Source organism: Cynocephalus volans, chromosome 6 (genome assembly GCF_027409185.1).
Source record: "Cynocephalus volans isolate mCynVol1 chromosome 6, mCynVol1.pri, whole genome shotgun sequence".
In the NCBI taxonomy this organism is placed as follows: domain Eukaryota; kingdom Metazoa; phylum Chordata; class Mammalia; order Dermoptera; family Cynocephalidae; genus Cynocephalus; species Cynocephalus volans.
The window spans coordinates 137,988,380-138,003,948 of record NC_084465.1 but is presented as its reverse complement, the minus strand read 5'-3'; the positions used below and the strand labels follow the sequence as shown (position 1 = coordinate 138,003,948).

General features: G+C 36.5%; 1 protein-coding gene across 2 annotated transcripts in view; it reads left to right on the top strand.

Moving 5' to 3' along the window:
• The window catches only part of NSUN6 (NOP2/Sun RNA methyltransferase 6), a 37,449-nt gene extending 24,286 nt beyond the window's left edge, over window positions 1-13,163 (top strand). For both annotated transcript variants that reach the window (XM_063100619.1, XM_063100617.1), the window contains exons 8-11: window positions 2,206-2,350; window positions 8,438-8,586; window positions 11,228-11,353; window positions 12,688-13,163. In XM_063100619.1, coding sequence (XP_062956689.1) covers window positions 2,206-2,350; window positions 8,438-8,586; window positions 11,228-11,353; window positions 12,688-12,921 — 654 coding nt within the window. In that variant the 3' untranslated portion in view covers window positions 12,922-13,163. The remainder of the gene's footprint in view (window positions 1-2,205; window positions 2,351-8,437; window positions 8,587-11,227; window positions 11,354-12,687) is intronic.
• The last annotated feature ends 2,406 nt before the right edge of the window (window positions 13,164-15,569 follow it).

Below are 15,569 nucleotides of genomic sequence, written 5' to 3'. Positions count from 1 at the left end.
AGCTTACATTCTAGTGACAGGAGACATATAATAAACAAACAAATGAATAAAAGATATGGCATATATGATTGTGATAAGAGCTATGGTGAAAAATACAGAAGGATTAGGGGAATAGGACTACGGAGAGGAGGGGAATGAGTTTGCTGTTTCAAATAGTATTGAGAGGAAGGGTGCACTCTGTGAAGGTAGTATTTAAAGAAAGACTTTAAGGTGATGAACAATATGGAGGTCTGTGGAAAGAATGTTCTAGGTAGAGGAAACAATAAGTATAAATGCCCTGAGGTGAGAGGGTACCTGATGTGTTTGAGGCACCTCAGTAAGTTTGCTGAAGCAGACTAAGTGAGGAGGAGAGTAGGAAGGAAAAAAAGGTGGAAGGTGGGGAGGATGTTTGGGCAGATCTGCTTTTTAGGGTCTGACAGGACTCTGGTTTTACTCATGGTGATTGGTAGTCAGTGGAGATTTTAGAGCAGAAGAGTGACATAAGCCTACTTCCTATTTAAATTATCACTGTGGCTCTAAATTGAGAACAAAAGGTAGAAGCAGAGAGACCAGTTAGGAGACTGTAGTTCAGGGAAAAGTAGAGGAGGTGATAAGAAGTGGTCAGATGCTGGAGATGTTCTTAAGGTAAAAGGAGATGCTGATAGATTGGGTGTGGGTTATGAAAGTGAGAGGATATTCAGAGATGTCTCTTAAGGTTTCGGGCCCAAGGACGTGGAATGGTGGAGTTGCTGCTGGATAGGTATGACTGTGGGAGGAACATGTTTTACAGGGAAAAATCAGAAATTTAGTTTTGCATATATTAAAATAAGTTGTCTAGACATTCAAGAATATAAATTGAGCAGGCAATTGGATATATGAGGCTAAAATCCAGGGGATAGCTCTGGGTTGGAGATATAAATTTGGAAGTCATCAACATAGAGATAATAGGTAAAGCCATAAAGCCGATGGTGGATGGAAGGAGAAAGTAGAGGAGGTCTGAAGAGTGAGCCTCATGGGTACTTAACAACAACAGTCAGAGGCTGGGGAAATTAGGAGGAATGGCCAATGATGTAGGAGGAAAACCAGAGGAGTGTGATGTCCTGTAAGCCATGTGAATAAAGGGATTAAAAGAAGATGGTAAGATCAACCATGTCAAATGTTGATAAGCTAAGAAGAGTACTAACAGCTGTCACTGGATTTAGCAACATGTAGGACATTGGGGACCTTGTCATGAACAGTTTTGGTGAGTATAAATGCTTATGTGGTTTGAGACTCGAAGAGGAATCAAAGAGAGAACTGAGATAAGACCTTATTCTGGTTGTTTTGGGCTACTTTACTTGGTTTTTCTGTTTGTTAAGCTATTAATGGAAACAATGGCTACCACTAAACCTGATGGCACTTAGAAACATCAGCAAATTTTCTGTATTGCATGCAGTCTTTGCCATTGATACATGTAGCACAAAAGGACAGTATATATACAAGGAGCAAAAACTGTAAAATATATAGAAGAGTCAATCCCACCATCTCTGCAATATCATTTTATAGTACATGTACATAGTATAGCATAGTACATTATATGAATGTCATAATGCATTCTCAAAATTGTGGCCTGTTTATTAACTTTGATTTAACCAATGTGTTACCATATACAATTATTTTTGAACTGCTTTTTATTCCAGTCTAGAACATTTTTCTATGATAGAGGCTTTGGCTCATATTTTTCTGGCTTTAGTTCACAGAATTCACAGGAATTTTATGTGTATAGCCCCAAAATATTAAAATGAGGACCACTTTTACGAGTAACGTTCATTTGCATCTCAAATCACTTTAAGGTAGATGTCTCATAGCATTAGTTTCTGCTCTTCCAGAGGTGAGCAAGGCAAATGAAATTGGAGATTTTTAATGCCAATCGATGTTTTTTAAGTTTATTTAGAAAATTGCAAATACTATTTTCGATTTCAAGTTTTGTTAATTATAAGCTAGCCATTATAAGAAGATTAATTTTCTGGCAAGAATGTGTTTTTTAAAAGGAAAAACTTAAGTGTTTGATATGAATTTAATTAATGAATTCAGCTTTAAAAGTAGGGATGGGAGGAAAGTGGGGAAGACAAAGCATAATTTTCCACTGGTTTTTCTCATTATTAATTTTCATGAGTGCTTTGGATTTACACTTTATTTTTGTTTTTTTGTTTTGTTTTGTTTTGTTTTGGTTTTGGTTTTTTTTAGGGAGAAGTAATAGCACTGGATAAAATACCCAACAAAGTAGAAAAAATAAAGCAGAATGCTTTGTTGTTAGGGCTGAATTCCATCAGGGCATTTTGCTTTGATGGAACAAAGGCGGTTAAACTTGATATGGTTCAGGACACAGAAGGTGAGTTAATTTTTCTGTTTATTATTATTTTTTAAATTTTATTTATAAATATTTATGGGGTACAGAGTTGACTATCATTATTTGTGTACAGTATGTGATGATCAAGTCAATATTATTAACATGTTCATCATTACAAATTGTAATTACTTTTTGTGTCCCTTATGAATTACTCCCTATCTCTGTTTCCCACCTCTAGTAGCTATAGGTCTGTTCTCTTCTTCTGAAAGTTCAACGTTTTATTATGGTCTTTCTTTGTTTCTTAGCTCCCACTTATGAGGACATGTGGTATTTTTCTCTCTGTGCCTGGCTTATTTCACTTAACATAATTTTCTCCAAGCTCATCCATGTTGCTGCAAATGGCAGAATTTCATTCTTTTTTTATGGCTGAGTGGTATTCCATTGTGTATATATACCACATTTTCCTTATTCAATTGCCCCTTGATGGACATTTAGGTTGGTTCCATATTTTTGCTGTTCTAAATAGAGCTGCAATATACATGGGAGTGCAGGTTAATTGACAAATTATAATTGTATATATTTATAAGATACAATGTGATGTTTTGATACATGTATACAATATCAAGTGGTTAAAACAAGCAAAATAGCATATGCATCAACTCATTTATTTTTTGTGGTGTAAAACATTTGGAATTTAGTATCCTAGCAATTTTGGAGTATAAAATACATTATTAACTATAGTCACCATGCTGTGTAATAGATCTCAGAACCTTATTCCTCCTGTCTTACTGAAACTTTATTTCCTTTGAAGAGCATCTCCCCATTCCCTTCCCTCTCCCCCAGCCTCTGGTAACCACCATTCTACTCACTATCTTTCTGAGTTCAACTTTTTTAGATTCCACATGTAAGTGAGATTATGCAATATTTATCTTCTGGTGCCTGGCTCATTTCACTTAGCATAAGGTCCTCCAGGTTGATCCATGTTGTTGGAAATGACAGAATTTCCTTTTTTAAAGGCTGAATAGTATTCCATTGGGTGTCTGTGTATACATATATTTACACACCATGTTTTCTTTATCCATTCATCTGATGGACATCTGGGTTGATCTCATATCTCGGCTATTGTGAATAATGTTACAATGAACATGGGAGTGCAAATGTCTCTTCAACATACAGATTTCAATTCCTTTGGATATATACCCAGTAATGAGATTGCTGGATCATGTGGTAGTTCTATTTTTAATTTTTTGAGGAACCTTCATACCATTTTCCGTAATGGCTGCCCTAATTTACATTCTCACCAACAGTGTACAAGGGTTCCCTTTTCCTCCACATATTCACAAACACTTATCTTTTGTTTTTTTGATAATAGCCATCCTAACAGGTGTGAGGTGATATCTCATTGTGGGTTTAATTTGCATATCCCTGATGATTAGTGGTGTTGAACATTTTTCATGTACCTGTTAACCATTTGTATGTATTCTTTTGAGAAATGTTTATTCAGATCCTTTGCTCTTTCTAAAATTGGGTTGTTTTCTTGCTGTTGAGTAGTTTTCATTTCTTATACATTTTGGATATTAATACCTTATCAGATGTGTGGTTTGCAAATATTTTCTCCCATCCTGTAGGTTGTGTCTTCATTTTGTTAATTGTTTCCTCTGCTGTGCAGAAGCTTTTTAGTTTTATGCAATCCCATTTGTCTGTTTTTGCTTTTGTTGCCTGCACAATGTGGAGCTGGGGCACATGACCAATGCTGACAAGCCTGCCCCTCCCAGTGAGATGCTACACTCCTTCCATTTCTTGACTGGGAACTTAAGGAGGGAGGGAGCATGTGTTCTTGGCTGCACGCACATGAAGTGTATCTTTCACTCTGAGCCTTAGGGAGGGGAGAGGCTCTTGAAGGCGGAAGGAGGTGGAAGGAGTGAGTCATGGATCAAGTGCCAGATTCTCACGGTTCTTAAGGAGATGTAGTAGTTCTTGGATTAAATGTTTCTTCATTTGCTATATGCCCTTAGGGCCTTTTTCGGAGATGTTAAATAGTAGTTTTGTTTTTTCGTTGGGGAGAGGGTCTGCAGAGCTCCTCCTCCTCATGCCCTTATTCCAGAAAACATTTCAATCTCATTTTTAACAGTAAATTCCTTCTTTTTTTTTTGTCCAGAAAAATTTAACAGGTTTATTTGTCATTATTATAAAGTTGAACTGCTGAAGCTTGTTCACTGAAACATTTTGACTTGCATTAATGCTTTACATCCCTGCATTTATATTAAAAATTCCCACACAAATGAAAATGGAAAAACTGCCTATACCTGATTTCTGTCCCCTATTTTTCCACTTGTAATCATACGCTTACGTTCCTTTTGACCCCATGGAAAAAAAATATCTAACATTCAGAACTACCGATAACAGGAAGAAGGGAAATTTTTTGAGAATGAAATGTTTCCCGTCATAGTGGATTCTTAAGCCGGTTCTCCACGAATGTGGCGTGCTAGCTGGATGTCTTTTGGCATAATTGTTATACGTTTGGCATGGATAGCACACAGGTTGGTGTCTTCAAAAAGGCCAACCAGATAGGCCTCACTTGCCCTCCTGCAAAGCACCAATAGCTGCACTCTGGAAGTGCAGATCTGTTTTGAAGTCCTGAGAAACTTCTTTCACCAGATGCTGGAAGGCGTGTTTGTGAATCAGAAATTCAGTGGACTTCTGATAACATCTAATTTCACAGAGTGCCACAGTACCAGGCCTGTAACAATGAGGTTTTTTCATCCTTCCAGTAGAGGGTGCACTCTTGTGAGTGGCTTTTGTAGCCAGTTGTTTCCTGGGTGCTTTACCACCAGTCAATTTGCGGGCAGTCTGCTTTGTAGGAGTCATGGTACAGAGACCTCCTTAATTACCACCCTTCTCCTCGGGCTGGAGCTCGGTGAGCGAGAGGCGGTGCTGGTGTTAGAGAATGATGGTGGCGTGGCAGCAGCTGGAAAATTGCTTTTAAATTATACACTACCCCAAAGTAATGTAGTTTTAGAGGTCTTTAAGTGTAGTTACTTAGTCCGTTTCTGTTGCCTATAACAAAATACTTGGAACTGGGCGATTTATAACAAAACAAAATTTATTGCATAACAGTTTCAGAAGCTGGGAAGTCCAGTGTCTGGAGAACACATCTGTGAGGATCTTCTTGGCGGTGGCTTTACAGCAATGCAGGGGTCTCACATGGCGGAAAATGGCAGAGCAGAGAGACGCTCACATGCTTTCCTTTTAAAGCCCTCAGAACCATGCCCCTGACCACCATTATTAATCCATTCACTGTGGCATAGTCCTATAATCTAATCACCTCTTCAAGGCCCCACCTTTCAATTACCATAATAGGATTTCTTACCCTCAACAATTACACTGGGAATTAAGTTTTTAATATATGAACTTTGGGAGACACAATTCAATCAATCCACAGCAATTACATATTATGTGAAAAAGCTTTTAATAAACAAAAATGTGGGTATTCTTATACTACAGATAACCCTTAGAGTTTATCTCATGCCTTTCTGGTTTTGAATAAGACAAATTTCACTTGTGCCAGATACGTATGGGGGTCTGTTTGGTGATCTTGGTCTGTTCTAAGAAAGGTCCGGAATATTTATAGTAATTTCTTAATTTAATGTCTACATAATCATCCAGTACCTTCAGTGAAAATGGTGCATGTTAGGAGTGGTGAGTGTGGAAATTGGGCATTCCCACTCCTTCAACAAGGCTGAAATCCAGCCGTGGTTTGTTCCTCATGGTACAGGACTCTGTTAATGCTTATTCTAGTTTGTACAAATGCACCTTTGGGCTTGCGAATTTCCTGACCTTTCGGGAATTGTTGAGAGCGGTGTTTTAGAGGAATTCATCTGGCCACAAGATTAAAAAGAAAAAACCAAAAACTCCACAGTAGAGAGAATTTAGTATAAATTTGTATTAGAGAGACAATTTATATAAATAAACAGTATAAGGAACTAGGTATAGGTTGAATGGATGTTGGAGAGCTGTAAAAGCAAAAGGAGGGCACTGTAGCAATGTGAAGCTAGTGAGTACAGGGGGAGTAGCCCTTTCAGTTGCCTGAAAAATGGAGAGAGGGGCCCCTTACCAGGGCCAAAAAGCTTAGAGTAGAGGCTCCGTAGAGCTGGGCTTCAAAACACTTATGGAACAAGGTTCTGCCTAGCTGCTGCTTATTTCTCCAGACCAGAGCAGGGCACCTTCTAGAGCTGGGACTTGGACCTCTCAGGGAGAGGGGGCTGTGTCTACTTCATATTGGTACTTAAGGGAGAAGACTGGAAACTGCTGAAGCCACGTGAAAGGGCTGTTGCTGGGACGGTTTGACAGGAACTCCAAGTAAACATTGAAGGACAAAGTCTGTTCTCTCTCATCCCCCCCTTCCACCCCCACTCACTCCTGTGCCTTTTATTGGTGACTCTTGAAGCCAGCAGGCAAAGGAGGATTGTACTGTGCAGAGTTACCACCTCAGCATCACACAGCAGAGTATGTAAGAGGGTAGTTTTGGAGCTCAGAAAAATTAGCTTAAGTACTAGCATATTCTGGAGCAGAACAGGAACATGTGAAGTAGGTCCAAGTATATACAAGAATTACATATGTGATAAAAGTAGCATTTCAAACCTGGAAGAAAGAGTAAGTTAGTCAATAAATAGCTCTGAATTGATTTTTTGGTTTTTTTTGGACAGAGAGGAAAAAGGACTGTACACAAAAATAAGTTAAATATGGATTAAAAAGTTTAGTGTTGAGTTAAACCATGAGAATAACCAGAAGCAGATATAGCTGAGAATTTATCTGATTTCACAAGATTTTAAAGAGTGAAAGCAAAGATACAACTCACCAATGAAGATACATTTTATACTCAACATTTATGTATGTAAAAAAAAAAAAAAAAGATGACAGATAGTGAAAAATATAAAATATATAAGAAAGATTAATATCTTTAATATACATAGAGCCTTCTAATCAATGAGAAAAAGAGAATAGTCCCAATAGAAAAAGGACAACGACAAAGAATGTGTCTATGTAAAGAAAAAATACAAATGGCCGATAAAATAAAAATCAGCTTTGAGGAGATTCTGGGAAAATAAGTACACTCATGATAATGAAAGTGAAAATTGGCATAGTCTTTCTAGGTGTCAAATCTTAAAAACAATTGCTTACTTTGAAAAGAATTTCTTCTAAGACAGTAGGTAAGAAAACAAAGGTGTTTAAAGATGGAGGTGAGTTAAATTGGTAATAGCTGTGGCTAACAGCATTGCAATCAGAAAGGTAGAAGGTGATGTTGGGAGAAAATTTAGAACATTGCACTGCTTTGTGTCTTATAAGAAATCAGCTAGCTTTTTTTTTTTTTCTTTTTCTTTTTTGGTGGCTGGCCAATACAGTGATTGACCTTGGTGGTGTTACCAGCACCTCGCTCTAACCAACTAAACTAACAGGCCAGCCTTCAGCTAGCTTTATATATAAGCAGTCAGCAGCATTATCTTTTTTGGAAGTACATAGCATAAATGTATAAGCAGACCATTTGGTTTCATGACTTTCTCCAGTAACACTAACTAGATCAGAAGTTGGAGTGAAGAAAATTATTCAAGTGTGCAAAGGAGGACTTGGTGGAAGATTGAATCCAGCGGGGTATTGACTGATTCTAGACCATAGCCATACTGATGGCCACAGAAACAAGGAGATGGAGGAACAACAGACCCAGAACCAGTATATTTACCTACAACCTAACAGACTCTCTGTTTTTCTGAGGCTGTCTGCAGTAGGAATTACCAAGAGAAGTATCATTTTCCAAAATAACTAGAATTCTTTCCAGGTCCTAGCTCTGATGAATTGTAGCATCTGAAGTTGCTTGATTAGGCTGTGGTTTGTACTATATCAACAGAATAACCCCCAACTATAATAACCACATTTTTAACCTTCCTAAAAGTCAACTCTATATTAAATACGTCAGAATTAGTTTAATCAGCTATTTGATTGAAGGGGAGAAATTGTTTTTATTTTCCGTTTCAGATTATGATTTTAAATTCCTGATCATTGCTTCCATCTCAAGAGTTTTCTATTCTAGACTAATAAGGCAGATAGCAAATACATTTATAATTCTCTTTATAGGTGAACCTCCATTCTTACCAGAATCTTTTGATCGAATTCTTCTGGATGCACCCTGTAGTGGAATGGGACAGAGACCAAACATGGCTTGTACTTGGACTTTGAAGGAAGTGACATCATATCAACCATTACAGCGGAAACTCTTTACTGTGGTATGTGATGATCCTTTGCTATGAAAGAAAGTTGACCTTTGCTAGTATGATGTTTAAACCACCGAGAGCAATGTTTATAGCAGTATAATTCACAATAGCCAAAAGGTGGAAACAACCCAAGAGTCCACTGACAGATAAATGGGTAAATAAAATGCAGTATATTCATATATGGAAAATTATTCAGCTTTAAAAAGGAATGCATTTCTGATACATCTACAACATAGATTAACCTTGAAAACATCATGCTAAGTGATATGAACCAGACACAAAAGGTAAACTATTATATGATTCCACTTCTATGCGGTAACTAGAATAGGCAATTCATAGAGACAGAAAGTAGAATAGAGGTTACCTAGAATGGGGAGTTATGGTTTAATGCATGTAGAGTTTCAGTTTGGGATGGTGAAAAAGTTCTGGAAATGGATTGTGGTGATGGTTGCACCACAGTAGAAATGTACTGAATACCATTGAATTGTACACTTAAAAATGGTTAAAGTGATAAATTTTATGTTGTCTATATTTTACTACACACACACATGCACACAAAAGACTGAGAAGACCTAGTTTTAAATATAGGGAGCTTACCTCTATGTTGACTCACCCTTTAAGATGCATAGGCAATAATAGAATTTCTTCACTGGGACATTTAATGAATTTCAAACATTCTGCGCTATCTTAAAAAAAAAAGAATCACTGAGTTGCTCACATATAGTTACTAATTGATGTAAGCAGTTAGACATAAAATTACTTTTTTTTTTTTTAAATAAGGCTCCTAGGTCATCTTAAGTAGCACATTAGGAGTAGGAACTTTAATAGAGGCAAACACATTGATAAAAAGGGGAAGTGACAGTGTCTGGTGTAGGATATAGAAAAGCAATAAAAACTTCACAAATTTAACTTGTCTGCAGTATGTTTCAGAAGAATCCCAGATAGAACATTCGACAGTTTCTCTCTATCTTGCAAAAATGACTCAGCGGATTTCACAGAGTATAGACAGCATTTGATCAAAGATGAATTCATTATTTTCTCTCAGCCCTCCAATTATAAATACATAGGCTGTAGCAACAATGGATATACTAAAATTATTTAGCCTCTGAAGTTATTTCTGAGTACATTTCTGTTCATCTTTCCTGGAGTCTCCTTTCATACCCAACAGTAGCACTGGTTGTAGATTATTTAACTTCTTTTTCTGTGAAGTCTTCAAAGAACACATCCTTGGAGTTAAAACCGCAAGCAACAAAAAGGAAGCTTTACTTATAGCTGAAAACGACTTTGACTTGAGGGTAAAATTAGGATACTGCTCTGCTTTCAGCGACTTGGTTTTTTGTTCTTTTTAGGTCACAGCAAAAAGGAAATTTAAAAATGGTACTAGAAGTAAGATGCATGAGCTCAACAGAAAGGAAAAGATGATAGTGTATGAGAGAACTTAAGAGCCTAGCAAGTGTGCCATGTGGCGTGGCTAGAAATTTATTAAGAAAATCGACTTTAGAATCAGACACATATTGACTTGAGCCATGGCTCCTCCACATGAGTGACTTTAGGCACATTGGTTTCCATATCTGAGAAATAGGGACAACTCTACCAAACAGGGACACTTCACTGGTGATAGTAACTTTACCTCATGGTTGTTATAAGGATTTATTGAGAAGATCCATTTAAAGAGTTTAACACAGTAACTGGCACATAGTAACAAAGTTTCAGTTTTGATCACTGTACTCTGATTAAGAAATCACAACTATATACTGTATGTTTTTAAAAAGTTTTCATTAAAATTAAAAGATAAAATCTGGGAATTAAAAAAAAACCCAAACTTTAGTTATTTCAGAAAAATTCATTTTAGCATAGCACCTTATTTCCTGCTTCATTTATTTACTTTACACATATTCATTGAGTACCTACCATCTGCAAGACACTGTTCTAGATGTTGACAATATGGTACTGAAAAAGCAGACAAACAGTTCATGGCCTTACTCTTTTCTAACTGGGGAGGGAAAAAAAAAATAAGTTATTTAGTATATTACAAGGCAAAAACCCAGGCAAAAGATAAAGAGGCTGGGACCAGAATGATAGCAGTGGAATTGGTGGGAAGTGAGAAAATTCTGGATTTCTTGAAGGTAGAGCCAGTAGGATTTGCTGATGGATGGGGTATGTGACAGAAAGAGAGGCATAAAAGTTCATCCAAGGTTTGGGGCCTGAGCATCTGGAAGGTCGGGAAGACTTCTGCAATAGGTTTCAAAGGGAAGATAAGAGTTCATGTTGGGACATGTTAAATTTGATAGTAGAAATGTGGAGAAGGCAATTGAATATTTGAGTATGGAATTCAGAAAAGTTCTGGCCTAAAAATGTAAATTTGTAGGTTTCTGGCATAAAACTGATGTAACTAAAGGCATGAAACTGAACGATCGATCGTATTTGGCAGTCTTGGTCCATATGGAGTATGACAGCTCCAAGATAACAAAATGTATCTAGTCTGGAATGCAAGTATTGCTCTTATGTGTTCTAATTAGAGAAGGAATCCTGATCATATAGAACATCATTTTATCTCAAACTCTTGAAAGATATCATACATTATGTTGTAAAATAACCTTCAGATGTTTATTTGGTCTTGCAGTATACATGGTCTGATCACAGTTTTCTTTAGGCAGTGCAGCTGCTGAAGCCAGGGGGTGTGCTGGTTTATAGCACATGCACTGTAACACTGGCAGAAAATGAAGAACACGTTGCCTGGGCCCTCACAACATTTCCTTGCCTTCAGCTTCAGCCCCAGGTAAGAGTAGTTTCATTTTTCTACATGAAATCTGATAAACACATGAGGTTATATGAAGACATATGTCAACTAAGACTTATGAAACGAATACTGTAATCAACAAGAATGTTTTTCTAATTGACCATTTAGACTGTCAGTAGAGAATATGCATGCCCAGACCAAGTTTTTCCCTGTCTTCCTCCCTGACAAGAGCTTGGGTGTATGTTTGTTATATGTTTATTCCATTTGTAGCTATTGTTCATGTTACTCCGTACTTTGTTTCCAAAAAGTTGTTTTGTTTTTTTTAAGACTGTATTTATGATTCTATTTTTAGCCTATGATGTTTGAGATTAAGTTTAAATCTCTAATAATGCTCACATTCATTCAGATACATTGAACATATAACTTTAGTACTTTCCTATACAGAATTGTAGTAGGTAATTGGAATATAAAAATAAGAATCCAGAGATGGTTTGTAGACTCAGAAATTAAGATAATTACATTGTAGAGGAAAGAAAGACTCCAGAATTCACTTGGAAGTAAACACACACACACTCAAATGTATTTCCCTCACGCCATGGGATAATAATGTTTCCTTAAGTGTATATCTGAAAACCTATCTTAATTAACATAAACATTTGTCTGTGAAATGGTGACTTAAGTTAGGATTATGCATTTTTGGCAGTAGTGGTTTGCAAGTATCACGCAGTTCCTTATGATTCTATATTCTTCTGAACTAATTGATGCAGCCTTAATTTATGTATCCTTTTCTAGTATTTGTTTTTCTAGTACATGTAAAAACAAGAAAAAGAAAACTTTTATCATCCAATTGGTATGCGTCAGAGAGAGGCATCTTGGATACCTAGGGAACTCCTCTCAGTTTTGGAGGGAGATAAATAAAGCTGAATTTTATCTATTGCCTTATTGATAATAGTGTTCTATTTACTGAGTGCCCACTGTATGCCAGGCATGATAGTACCTTCTTTATTTAAGCCTTAGAACAGAGTATTTTATCTGTTTTGTAGATGAGGAAATAGGGTTAGGTAAAGTTACTTGCTAAGGTCACACAACTACAGTGTGACAGAGCTGCAGTTTGAGTCCATGGGTTTCTAGCTATGAAGTCAGGCCATTTGTAATGTTACAGTACTTGATAACAAGCATACAGGACATAATAGGTGCTCATTCATCAGGTGACCATATAATACTGTTTTCTCACTTTACTACCCAGAAAATAGCATGTACATTCCATAAAAATAAAAGGTATTCACTCATTTTTCTATTTTAACTTGAATTGTACCAGGCGTACTTACTAATTATAGGAGGTTCATCCATATTTATTCATTTTCTCCAAACAGGAACCACAGATTGGAGGAGAAGGAATGATGGGAGCTGGCCTAACATTTGAACAATTGAAACAGCTGCAGCGATTTGATCCATCTGTTGTACCATTACAGGACACTAACATTGATTCTCTACAAGATGCCAGAATAGAAGACATGATTTGGCTGGCAAACAAGGACTGTATAGGTTTTTTTATTGCAAAATTTGTAAAATGCAAAAGCACAAAGGAGAAGGATGTTCAGAAATGAAAATTCCAAATGTGCTGTTTGTGTGTATGTTTTAAACCAAAGTGTTGTCATGCCAACTGAGTGATGGCATGGTTGCCAAGGAAACAGAAAAGGCTGTCAGCTGTTTCATCAGGGACTGAGAGACATTCAGGAAGTAGGAGGTAGTATGAGATTATATTTTGTGTGTGTATGTGTGTTTTAAAGATATGCACATTTATTTGTTCAAATAACAAATAGATAAACTGAATAACAAAATATTCTAGAAAATAGGGTTTTGAATTTTCACAAAAACTGGAGATGTACATCTTATTAAAATTTACATATTTCATTTGATAATCTCTACAAGTATTTGAAATATTTCTCTTAAGTCTTCTAAAACCATGCAAATTCAAATTAATTTCAACAGAAGATGAATAAACTTTTCAAAGGCAAATTAATTTCTAAGCAAATCAACAAGTCCACTTAATGAAAAAAAAAGAACAGAAATATCTAAGTTTAGCAACATAAATTGCATTAAAAAATCAATAAAACAATATAAACACAAGGGCACCTCAAAAAGTTTGTGGAAAAATAGAATTGAAAGATAATGAAAATCTTTCCATAAACTTTTTTTGATTTGTTAAATTTTTTTTTTAAAGGCTAAGAAATATGTTCTCTGACCACAATAACAAGGAAATTTAGAAAACTCACAGGTGTGTGGAAATTGAACAACACTGTCCTAAATAAATAATGGGTAAAAAGAAAAATCACAGGGAAATGAGAGAGTACTTTGAGATAAAGATCAAAGCACAACATACCAAAATTTATAGGATTCAGAGCTCATATAGTGCTTAGAGGAAAATTTATACTTGTAAACACCTATATTAAAAATAAGAAAAATCTCAAATTAGTAATGTAAACTTCTACTTTAAGAAAATAGAAAAAGAGCAAACTAAACCAAAAGTAAACGTAAGAAATAACAATGATTACAACAGAAACATATGAAATAGAGAATTAAAAAACAATAGAGAAAATCAAAACTAAAAGTTGATTCATTAAAAAGATCAGCAAAATTTGCAAACCTTTATCTAGACTAACCAAGAAAAAAGACCAAAATTACTAAAATCTGAAATAAAGCAAGGCATTATTACATTGTCATTATGGATTTTTGTGATGGTAAGATTTAGTTTCTTTCTCTTTCTCATTTCCATTTTTGTTCTATCAGTGGGTTTTGTTCTTTCTTGTGTATAGTAGTGGTTATCATTTTTCGGATTCCAGATGCAGGACTTCCTTGAGAATTTCTTGTAGGGCTGGTTGTATGGTGATAACTGAAAAATACACTTTCTCCCTCATTTCTGAAGGATAGCCTTTCTGGGTATAGTATTCTTGGCTGTCAGTTTTTTCTTTTAGTATTTTGAACATTTCATCCCATTTTCTTCTGGCCTGTAGAGTTTCTGTTGAGAAGTCTGCTGTTAGTCTGATAGACGCTCCCTTATAGGTGACTTGACACTTTTCGCTTGCTTCTTTTAAGAGTCTCTCTTTGTCTCTGGGCTTTACCAACTTGACTATAATGTGTCCTGGAGAGGATCTTTTTGGGTTGAATCTGTTTGGGGATCTTTGAACCACCCGATGATCTATGTCTCTCCCTGTACCTGGGAAGTTTTCCATTATTTTGTTGAATAGGTTTTCCTTTCTGCTCCCCTTCTGAAACAACCATGATTTGAATGTTTGTGCACTTAAGGTTGTCTGCTAGCTCTCTTAAATTTTCTTCATTTATTAAAATTATTTTTTCTTGGTTTTTGTTCACCTGGGTTATTTCAAAAAGACTATCTTCAAGATCAGAAATTCTTTTGTCAGCTTGTTCTAGCCTGCCACTTAAACTATCGGTTGTGCTTTTTGTTTTCAATTTTCATCAAATTTTATTTTATTATTAAAAAAAAATTTTTATTGCATCAAAATTGATTATACATATTTTCAGGGCTCAGTGTTGATGTATGTTGATCAAATCAATATTATTCACATATATATTATTACAAATCATACTTATTCTTTGTGCCCCTTATCCAGTATCTCTCCCACTCCCTCCCCCTTCCCATCTTCCTCCTACCTCTGATCCCTAGATTTCTTCTCTCCTTCTGAAAGAGTAATAGTTACTCTTTTGATTTGTTGCCGAGATGATCTGTCCAGTACTGAAAGAGGTGTGTTCAGATCCCCCACTATTATCATAGAGTAGATGCTTCTTTTAGCACTCTAGAATGGGCTTTGTAGAGAGAGGCATGCTCTTCTTTTTTTGGTCTCCACTGGTGACTCTCCTTGTGTCAATGCACTCAAGTGGTTGGCAGGCCATGTGCGTGGTTTGTAGCATCTAGCTGCTTTTGCAGCAGCTGTGGCTATTATGGTGGCTCTGGTCACATGGAAATGGTGTTTTTGGTATGCTCCTTGCCTGGTTGCGGAAGGAGGGGTCGTTCCTCACCTCTGTGCCTCAGGACCCCAGGCAGGCTCTGTGGCAGTGGCAGCATGCCTGGTTGCAGGAGGGGGGTTGGTCCCCTGCTCTGTATTTCAGGACCGTGGGTGGGTCCCATGGCAGTAGCAGTTGTGGCTGGATGAAGGAGGAGGAATAGTTGTGTTTTTCATTTTTCATTTTTTTTTTTTTAAGATGACCGGTAAGGGGCTCTTAACCCTTGACTTGG